The sequence below is a fragment of the Desmodus rotundus genome, chromosome 10, assembly GCF_022682495.2.
Source record: "Desmodus rotundus isolate HL8 chromosome 10, HLdesRot8A.1, whole genome shotgun sequence".
In the NCBI taxonomy this organism is placed as follows: Eukaryota; Metazoa; Chordata; class Mammalia; order Chiroptera; family Phyllostomidae; genus Desmodus; species Desmodus rotundus.
In genome coordinates, this window is record NC_071396.1 from 94,538,486 (window position 1) to 94,549,820 (window position 11,335).

Here is an 11,335-nt window from a genome sequence, read left to right on the forward strand (position 1 = left end):
TGATACAAAGTTCATTTGTTCCAATTTCATTTTAGTTTCCAGGTGCTGGTTTGTTTTTAACTACTTAATTGTCTTTTAATTATGTAAAATATTTATATGGTTCCAAAGTCAAAACTATGTACAAGGTACTTTTAAATGAATCTCCTTTCCTTCTCCCTTTCTCCCCTTTTAGATAACCATTTCCAGTAGTTTTTCCTTTATCCTTTTTTAGCTTCCTTCTACAAATATTGTGTGTGTACATATATATGTTAATTTCCCTCTCATGAAGGTCACTCCTTATCAGGGGATAAAATCTTTGTCGCTACTCATTTTCCAGATCCCAAGCATTCCATTTGGTGGATATTCACAATGTAATTAATTAGTCACTTCCAATGATCACTCAGGTCGTTTCCAATCTCTATTATTACCAATAAGGCTAAAGTGAACAACCCTGTTCACATGACATTGTGCAATTTTGTAACTGTATCCCGGAGACAGATCCCTACAAGTGACATACTGCTCACATGCAGCTGTGCTGGCTATAGCCAAATTCCTCCCCCCAGGAGTTATACCATTCTGTATTCCTGTCAACAACCAGATTCCTTTAATGAATGTATTTTGTTTAATTCAGCCAAAATTGGTTGGTTTCTTACAAATAATTATTATTATAAATAATAATTCTTGATACACTGAAAGTACAAGTTGTGAGGCGCTGCTCAACTGTATACCATGCCGAACTTCCCTAATCATTACTCGTACAGCCATTACATGGTTGCATATTATATTTATATCCATTTTTCTATGTTGTGTCATTTCAGTCTGAGTATCATCTACAAAACAATGTGGCAAAGCATCATAAAACCAGGATATTGTCTCAGAGTCTGTTTTTTCCAAAGAAAAAGCAGTTTTATTTTCTCTTAATTGGAAATATTTCATGGCCATTGCAAACATTTCACACAATACAGAATGACACCTAGTTTTTAAAAAGGAGCTATTGGATTATTTCATTTAATCAAATGAAGACACTGGCTCACGGACCAAGGATTGCAATACTCAAAGTAATTTTGACCTGTGCTTTTTCAAACTGTGGGTCATGATCCATTAGTAAATTATAAAACTAATTTGGAGGGCTCTATGCAGCATCAAAATCAAACAAACAATTAAGTAAACCAAACAGAAACTAAAGTATTTCTCATACAGTAAGTATTGTTTACCTTATACAAACACACACAGTTATGTACCAGGTTCTAAGTAACGTGTTTCACTTACTGTGGAGTGCGGTCAGAACAGGCTAGAGAAACACCAATTTAGATTCAATGATAGGAGCAAATCGGAATAAATACTTCGAAACATTCAGTTTTAAGAGTGATTTATAGGAAGCTGTGAAGACCCGGTTTTTAAATCTTTCCAAATTTCCCCTACCTTTGAAATCAGGTAATGCCCGATCATCAACTAGCAGCATGGGCCGGACCTGCTTCTGCTCCACTAAATTCCTGGCTGCAGTCAGAGACGTAAATATCTCATCTTCGGAGATATCAAATTCCAACTTCTTCAATCTTTCCAGGAGGTCCTTCTTGCTCTCTTTGGTTGTATTGGTCACAAACCTAACCATTACAGAAGTACCACGTAACCTGGAAAAGCAAAAATCAGATGTCAACAAGGCTGCTTTTACATTCTAGCCCCTTAAAATCTCCTCATTTGGTAGCACCTGTCAAAGGTCAGAAAATGAAAGTAAATGTTTTTTTATTACCATGATCTTTTTTGTTATCTGCCCAGAATTGTTTTCATATCATCTATACCCTCTGGGCTGCTTTATTGCCAAAGGCTACAAAGACAAATTGTAAAATCTGTGTCTACCTTTTTGAGAACCTTCTATACTTCAACTGAATTTTCCTGCAGGGTTTTATCAAAGAAGTGGAAAAACAGAGCTTGGTAACCACTGTGCTCACAGATATGAGCGGTAAAGTTACCTTAGAGATTATTAGTGCAATCCTCTCTTTTTATAGAGGAGAAAACTGAGGGCTAGAGGGGCTGAGCAACTTGGTAATCTTTGTACAGCTGGGCAGCAGTAGAGCTGAGACAAGAACTCCAATCTACACCCTGGTATAGGACTTGATCCCCCATATACTATGAGAACAAAGGACATCTCAAGGTGTTGTTTTCTTTTTCTTAACCAATTAAACACTGGCTAGGTCCTAATGTGTTGCCAAATTTATAAACAGAATCTATCTGGACATCTCAGAGAGACATTACATTAAAAAAAAAAATAAAATGTTTTCCCCTTCAACTACTTATACACAGGACGGTTGTGATTCTGTGGTCTGCTTTTGGAACTTAAACTGGCAGTCAGGTGTCAGAGAAAGAATTCATGACAGTCTAGCTTTCTTTAAAAATGAAAATTATTTTCTTGGTCCTGCAGTTTTTAAATACAAAATCTAAAAAGAATTTTAATTTAGCTACAATTTAAAATTTTATATTAATACTCTATTGCTTTTTATTTTGTGCCCCAAATGGATACAAGGTGTAAAAGCGCTCACCACAATTTAAAACATGCAAGCACATAAAACAGAAAAGAGATTTTTAAGTATTCATGCAAAGAACATTAACTAAATTTGTATGATTAAATAGTTCACTGTAATAATGATTGTCTCTACAATATCTAGCTTTCCTGAAAAACACATTAAAATTTGGTGGTTTATCTCTCAAAAGAAATTGATTATTTCAACATAACTATTATCCTAAAAATGAACAAGTAAAAGTACTGAAATAATCACATCATTTTTAAAAAAGGCTTTTTAAAAACTTTTATTTTTTTAATATTTTACTGGTCTCTCAACTTCCTATAGTCTGTTTCTATAGAAACCAAAACCAGCCATAGCAATATAGCAATTTCCCTGGATAGAAATCCACCAGAGCAATTTGTAGGCACTGGCCCCTCCAGAATGGCAGGCTTACAATTACAGAAATAACTTAGTGATGCCACTCATTGTTCAACAGAAATAAAGAGATTTTTCTTTCGATCCAAAGTGGAAAAGCTCATCTTTAGAACAGGGAAAGCTCCTGTCCACATCCTTTCCCAGAGAAAGCCTGACTAACAGACAGTGTTAAGGAGTCAAGAGAAAGTCCAATGATGCACCTGATGTTCTTCCGGCTTTCAGCAACACACTGTCCACCTGTAAAATGAACATCATGACTCCTAACCAAACCGACAGCTTCCAAACAATGCCTACCAGACATACCAGCCCCTCTCTATTTGCTGATTCTCCAAGTGGAAAGTAAGCTCCCCGAGAGAATGCAAGCAAGGTCTGCATCCATCTGTTATCCTCACACCTGGTACTGTGACACTAGTTACTAGATTTTCTAAATACCAACATATTATTGACTATTTTAAGGTGGGAAAATGATAAGCACCGCATGCTAAGTATTGCTGACTTTGAAAACTTCTCTAAATTATTTTAGCATTAAAGCGCTTAATACCAATTATTAGTACTGTTGTACTGATAAATACTTTTCTCAGGATACTGAGAAGCAAACATTCACATTCAGTTTAACAAATTTTTACTATGCATCCCGGTTTGTATTTAGACATGTTAATTACTGTGGTTGATACATCAGAAAGACAACAGTCTCTAACCTTCTAAGGCATTAAATTTAGTTGATAAAAAGAATTATAAAATTTCAAGTCCCCTAATGAAACTTTATTTGAGCAGTTTCACGCTCAGTGCTAGATCTTAGATGAAGGCGGAGTGGGTGCCACTATGTCTTTGGGTATGAGTGTGTTTCACTTCCAGATTCCTTCATTTGTGAGTGTTCCAAAGCTAGGTACTCTACATTTTACAATCTTGAGTTTTCATTCACAAATTTACATTACTGACTTGGAAAAAGACACACACAAACAAAGAGATTAGATCAAAAGGCCAAACCTAATAAAGGCTTAGTGCACAATGTTTGGAAGATACTACAGTGTGTACGTCTTCCAGCTAAATCCAAGGCAGTTTTTGCATATATGGAAGCTGGTGAAATGCCATCTTCAGGCCATCCATTTAGCTAATGATCTGCCTTGGTGAAATGGCACTTACAAACATATTTGTCAGCTGAACCTGGAGGATAGCTTGCCTTTTAAGAGCTTCCTGCGCGCCTGGCACAGCTGCATCTTCAATGTGAAGTGTGCCATTGAGATCCACCAAAACAGCTTTTAATGCACGGCGTGCTGCCATCCTTCATTCCCTAGGAGAGAGCAAATGAAATGAAAGATTCAGTTTAGAAAACAATGGACAATTAAAAACTGGGAAGTCTTCAAAAATATCATTTAGAACCAAAAAGGTAATGCTTAGTGTTAAGCTGTTTCTTTAGGGGGGAAATGTGGTTTTTGAAAACGAAATCCAAAATGTGACTCACGAAACTTTCATAATGCTTAGTTTTTAAAAATCTTGAATTAAAACTATAAAGGGAAAAAAAGGAGTTAATAAAATCAAGTTACCATTTACTTTCAGGTTTCTTAAAATAACTAGTGTAACAAATTATTCATTTATTTTATTTTTAATTCCTTTTAATCCTCTCCTCGGGTTATGTTTATTGATTTTAGAGAGAGAGAGAGAGAGAGAGAGAGAGAGAGAGAGAGAGAGAGAGAGAGAAACATTGATGTGAGAGAGAAACATTCATCGGTTGCCTCCTACATGTGCCCGACTGGGGATCAAACCCCCAACCCAGGTATGTGCTCTGATTGGGGAATTGAACCCACAACCTTTTGGTGCACAAGATGAACGTTCCAACCAACTGAGCCACCCAGCCACAGCCATTCATTTCACTTTTAAATATAAGAATAGCGTACTCTGAAGAAAGGGTGTATGTAAACACTAAATCAGAATCTTTTTCATCTTCGGTTATATATGATGAAAATGTTCTAATCACCCATCTCCACTATTATATGCAGAAATGACATACATGGCCAAGGAGCTACAGTATTTACAGGTCACTGAGGAGGGAACTTTAAGTCATACAGTAATGTTAAAGTCGAGGAGTACTGTCCTTACATTACGCTGTAAAAGTTCCCTTTTAAATTTATTATGAGCTATATCCTTCATACAGTGGAATGTAAAATATAGTTTAAAGATAATAGGGGAGTGGGTACAAACAGTACGGAAGCTAAAAAGGATAGGACTTCATTTTTAGTCTTTAAAAACATTCACTTTTTCCATATTTTGTTTTTATAATGAAAAATTTCAGACATACAAAAAGGTATCAAGGATAATATGACCACCTCCTTTACCCATCCTTCAGTTTTAGAAATAAAACATCACAGACGGAGTTGAAGCCCTCTATGTACCCTCTCTGATCCAATTCCTTTCTTCGTCTAAGAAAGTTACTCTCTTGATTCTGATGAGGTGAAAGCTTTGTATTAATGTTCTTCTTTCTACTGTAGTGGCTTGCTTTACCACTCCACATTATGCTTGGAAGATGTGTCCATGTTACCACATATAGCCACTGTTCATTTTCACTACTGTATAGTATTCCATTGTAGGGATATACAGTCTGTGGAATCTATTAACAGAATAAAATGACGAACAAAATAAAAACAGAGGCATGGATAATGCAACAGACTGACAGCTGCCAGAGGGAGGGAGGGGCAACTGAATGAAAGAAGGTGAAGGGATTAGCGAAAGAACATATAGGAGTAACCCATACACACAGACAACAGTATGATGATGGCCAGAGGGAAAGGGGGGATGGGGCTGGATGGAGGTGGGCAAAGGAGGAGGAAATGGGGGCATCTGTAATAGTGTTGATAATAACCCCCCCCCAAAAAAACAATTTGAGACGGTTAATGTGTACACAGTGACATGTACTCTGGTAAAGAAAAAAAAATAAACAAACTACAGTTGCACACGTCATCCTGGATAACTCTCAAAATCTACTACAGAGAGGAAGCAGCCAGTTGCAAGAGCCTACACACAGTAGGGTTACCGCCACAGCATTACCATACAGGAACGCACGCAAAGGTGATAAACTGCAGAGCGGAGGGAACGGTCATCACGAGGGTCAGACAGGGACTCCTCCAGGGGATGGGAGGGGCTGCAAACCGGGAGCGCACAAAGGGAGCCTCTAAGGTCTTCTTGCCATGGACAGTGAGTAGATGAGTGTTTTTATTAAAATTACTAAAAACTTACATCTATGTTTTCCTTACTCTTGTGTAAATGGCATATTTCATACTAAAAAAGTCTTGTTACATTTTAGTCATTTCTCATACCTTTAATCGTTATAAAAAGCTAAATTATTTCATACAATTTTTGTGTACTCAGTATAACAACCTCTATCCCCCAAATATTTTGATTTTTAAACAAATCTTTGGTTCTGTTTGTCTTTTATAACATACCTGCTACGAGGAAAAAAAGGGTGAAGAGGCAAAAAAAGAAAAAAAAGATACTAAAAGTTCTGATTAATCAAAGTTAAATTGCAAAATCCTCTCTTCTGTAATAGCTCTCATATATTATACGATTTCTGAACTTTATTGTGACCTTGAAATGAAAGATTACATCAACAATAACATCAACTATTACCTGCCTAAGAGGACAAACAGTTTGTTAGTCAAAAAACTAGACCAGCGGTGTCAAACTCATTTTCACCGGAGGCCACATCAGCTTCACGGTTGCTTTCGAAGGGCCGAATGTAATTTCAACTCTTTAACAGTTAGGGAGCAGTTACATTTCTACAGTCCTAAAACTATTTCAGCCCTTTGAAGGCAAGCCCGAGGCTGACGTGGTCCCCTGTGAAAACGAACTTGACACCCCTGGACTAGGTGGCTCCTAGAGGCTGTATTTGAATATGACAGGTAACAAGGATTCTTTAACTTAAAATACACTGTACCCCAAAAGATAAGGCTACACAAAATGAAGACAAAGCATTCTCCTCTACATGCACAGGAACCTACAATTGCTCCCCTCAAAACCCAAATTTTGTGAGAGACATCTCATATTCAATAAAAAATGTTAACTCTGAAGGCTTTACAAAATATAGACAAGATTGGAATAACAACAAAAGGAGTACAGTGCTTTAAAAAACACTATCCAGCTAGAACCAGTACATGGTCCTCATGAATACTGATAATTTCAATCCTTACTGAAGCATCCACGTAGGCTAAATGTTACAAAAGCATGTTAAACGCCTATTTTGCTGCTTTCATCGGATGCACAGAACACACTTGTTAAACTCTAAAATGCTCTTCTGGAGCATCATGTATCCGGGAGTGACAGACTGAGGCCTGGAGGAAAACTGAGGTGCCCACTCAGGTCTCAAACTCTACTTTTTCAGTTGGCCCCATCAGAGGCCTTGACTGCTTCTGCCATAATCTCCTTTCTAGTGCGAACCTCTGCAATAACGATTACGTAAACCGCAGGTCAGCATCCCATCAAACGTAATTGTTGCATGTGTATCATCTCTCTTACATGTGGAATCCCCCCTCCAAAAAAACCCCTAAAGTCCTAGGCCCAAAGAACAGATCGACAGTTGCAAGAGTAGGGTGGTGGGGGTGGGGAGAAATGGGTGAAGGGGGTCAAAAGGGGGTCCAAAGCATGGAGACTGTAGTTAATACTGTATCACATACTTGAAAGTTGTTAAGAATAGTTCTTCAAAGTCCTCACTAAAAGAAAAAAATTTTAGCTGTGTACAGTGACAGATGTCAACCAGACCTATCATGGTGATTGTTTCCTGATGCAGACAAATATCACACATTCTGTTGTGCACCTGGAGCTACGATAATGTTGTATGTCTCAAAAAAAAGTTATTACAAATTTTTTTCAAAAAAATGTAATTGTAAAATATTAATATCACCCCAGAAGACCTATAAAGACCTCAAAGCTAGTCCATATGTTTGGTTTATCTTGGGTCCATGTCCCACCATCTCCCAGTTTGACCAAATTATATAGGTTATACCTTAAGAAGAGTCATAAACAACTGATACTGGTGCAAAGTCAATGCAAAATAAATTCTCTCTCATCCTAAGAGGAACTCAAGGCACTGCTGAGGGCATCTCAATCCAGCAAGTCCTCATTACGTCTAGGCTGCTCTTTCTCCTGAGATCCTTATGAGTGAACCAGGCACCATCAATCCCGATGTACCCAGTGGGCTCGCCCGCTCCTTCCTCTCATCCAGTCAATTGCCAAATGTCACTTCTACGTCCTTTACAGTCTTGAATCCACTCGCTTCTTTTCATCATTGCTGAAACTTAGTTTTGGAACCATGGCTTTTCATCTAGCCCAATTCAACAACTTTCTAAATGTCCTTTCTGTTTTGAATATTCTATTTCCAGCTCCAAATCCATTTCCTGAAATGCAATAGTGTAGTGGTGAAGGAGAACTATGGAGCTGTGTGTGTCTGCATTTGAACCTTAACTTACTAGGTGTGTGAAGTTGGGCGATTTTCTTAATCTTGCAGCCTCAGTTTCTTTACTGCTAAAATACAAAGGATAACACCAGTCTCTAATGGGTGATGGGAGGATAAAAGAACATAAGGCATGTACTGTGAACAGTGTCCCACACATAGAAAGGCTGAATTATGTACGTGGGGGAACCCCCCCAAAATAGAATTAGCTTTGGAGGGCAGGTTCCTTATAGTGCAGGCTCCCCCAGCTAGGTGAGTGTTCTAGGAACCCATCTGTACCAGCTGGCATTGCCTGTGAGAGGCTGCATTCAGCTTCAGTGAATTTTTTCCAAGACTCTTATAATACAGTTGCCCATCTCATGATGGGTAATTTACGAATGCACCTGCCCACACGCGTTGAGCATTCAGCAGTTTTTGACCAAAAAACGGCAGGATCCCCAAGCTCCACCCTCCCTATTCATCCTATATTGCCCCAAGGAACTTTTTTTTTGTTTCCCTGGATGAAAATAAGTTCCCAAAGGGAAACGTTCTGCCAGTGTGGAAAAGGTGAAACAAAAAGTGGCAGAAGCACTAAAAGGCATCAAAATCGACGAGTTAAAAAACTGTTTTGAGCAGGGTATAAAAAAGTCTCAATAGGTGTATTGCATCAAATGGAGAGTACTTTGAAGGTGGCTGAAGTTTAAACATGTAAGAATACACAACTTTTTATAAATAAATTCCAGGGTTTGGGGATTCACCCTTGTACGTGTGGGGGGAGGGGGAAAGAGGAAAGGGCACATAATGGATGTGTGTTAGGGACTGCAAAAATCACAGAATATGATGCAACGGTCCTAAAAACAGGGATGTCCAACCTTTTGGCATCTCTGGGCCACAATGGAAGAAGAGTTGTCTTGGGCCACACATTAAATACACAAACACTAATGAAAACAAAAAAAAAATCATGTTTTAAGTAAATTTACGATTTACTTAATCGTAAATTTATGAATGTGTTGGGCCACATTCATAGGCCCATCCAGGGCCGCATGCAGCCAGCAGACGGTGGGTTACTTGAGAATTTGAGAAAACATTTTATACCAAAATAAAGCTATATTGTGGCATACAATTCAAAACTTGCATAAATATTTCAGATAAAAGAGATTTCAATAAAAAATTTCCCCTAGGAGGTTGGGGCTGTTCAGAACATGCCTCTTAGAACCCCCTTTGGGGGGAGGGGATTCTCTTTTTCTTTCCCACATGGTTCCAGTTGAAAAGTCTGGAACCACTGCATGCACTCAATAAATGATATTACCCAGTTACTCCCCAATTGCCGCAGGATAAAGTCTGAACAGTGAACACTGGTTTACCTTTCTGACTCATTTGTCTATACTCCCACCCCAAAGGAGACGTAGGGCAAAAGTCCTGTACTTGACCTCCCTCATCGCTGGACTTTTGGCTGGGACCATTTTTGCTCCCTGAATCCTACCACTCCTGCCCCTACATCCTCCTTTTCTCTGGCCAAATCCTTCGGCCCTTGGGTCTGAGATAAGTATCATTTCCTCTGGCATTCCGGAGTCCAACTCCTTTTCTCCCAAGGCTGAGCCAGATACCCCAGGTGCTCTCATTGTTACATTTATCACAGTTCCAACTGTTAAGCTCCGTGGGGAAAGGGAATGTTGCCTTTTACACTGTACTACTTAGCGCTTAATAAAGACTTCTGACTTACTAAACTTAGGAATCTGGGTCTCTACGATTCCTAGAACCAGAACCTTTCAGCATTAAACAGCGATTCCCGCCATCTCCTAGTGGGGAGGGGCCAGAAGGGCCGGTCACCGCACTCCGTTCCAGCCCACGTTCCAAGGCCTGGCAAACGCCTGACAGACTAGGAGACAAGCCAGCTTCGAAATACAGTCCTGGGGCACGTCCCGCAGAACCACCACCCGCTCTGACTCGCGATAAAACCGGAGTAACTACCGGGCCCGCGCACACGGGGGCCGGCGGAAGTGCCTCGCGCATGTCCCGGCACAGGCCAGCCAGCACCGCGGCCGTGGGGGCGGTCTCCCTGCGGAGGGGTGTGACAGTCCTCCCCGAGCGAGGGTTGGTCCACGTCCCGAGAGGGAGGCTGGCCTAGGGACGCAAACAGTTAAGCCCCCAAATCCCGAGCCCTCTGTAAAGAAATGCAGCCTACAGACAAGCGGTACTCGGCAGTCCCAGAGCGGCTCCTCACCCTGCTCCGCCTGCCGTCCTCAGCAAAGGCCCGGCTAACAGAAAAGTCAACACAGCCGAGCGGTCCGCAGAGTCCCGGCCGCAGGTCCACAACGCCCCGGGCTGCTTCCGGATCGACGCCGGAAATTGGACCCAGGATTGCACCGGAAATTCCGCCTCTCCTTCTCCAAATCCTCCTCGTCCACCCAGGGTTGCTTTCCAAGCTCGGACATCCAGTACCGGGTCTAGTCCTGTCTCTTTGCCACCATCAGGACTAGGAGGAGTTGTTCTTGAGACCCAGTCTTCGATGGTGCGGTCTGCTGAGCTTAGCCAAGTTGCAAGAGGAAATACAAAACCCTCTGCCTTTGCTCAGTAGGTTTCCCATTCCGCAGCACCATGGTTGAACCAAGTTTTGAGTAACTTTGCTGCAACCCTCTCCACCACTTCCCCATTTCGAGGGGTAACTCAGAAGTCACCTCCTGGATACTTTCCTTGAAACACCCAATCTCTGAGGTCATTTTCTTTCTGCTTTGCTACTTGAATAGCATGTGGCACTTACTGCTATTAACCACTACTTCAGGTAGCATTCCACGTTTCTGCATCAGCTATCCCAATACCTTACACTGCTGTTACCCACCCTGCCTCTCATTAGAGAGGGCTACCACAGGCCTTACCTATCATCTCTAGTGAAGAAATATCTTGGGATAGAACCACCTCCCTCACTTCTCCCTTCCCACACACGTTGGGAGTCTATTTGTCTCCCTTTGATTCAAATCAACTGAGGGTGGGGGTAGTCATC

General features: G+C 40.5%; 1 protein-coding gene across 2 annotated transcripts in view; it reads right to left on the minus strand.

Annotated features, from left to right (window-relative positions):
- HDHD2 (haloacid dehalogenase like hydrolase domain containing 2) overlaps nt 1-10,690 on the minus strand; it is a 35,453-nt gene extending 24,763 nt beyond the window's left edge. Inside the window, exons 1-3 of one of the 2 annotated variants that reach the window (XM_024580297.4) lie at nt 10,559-10,690; nt 4,096-4,206; nt 1,402-1,610 (exon numbers count right to left, since the gene is read on the minus strand). In XM_024580297.4, the coding sequence (XP_024436065.1) occupies nt 1,402-1,610; nt 4,096-4,196 (310 nt within the window). In that variant the 5' untranslated portion in view covers nt 4,197-4,206; nt 10,559-10,690. Of the gene's footprint in view, nt 1-1,401; nt 1,611-4,095; nt 4,207-10,519 lie in introns of both variants that reach the window. The other variant, XM_045187779.3, reaches the window with a different exon arrangement.
- Nucleotides 10,691-11,335: the final 645 nt, after the last annotated feature.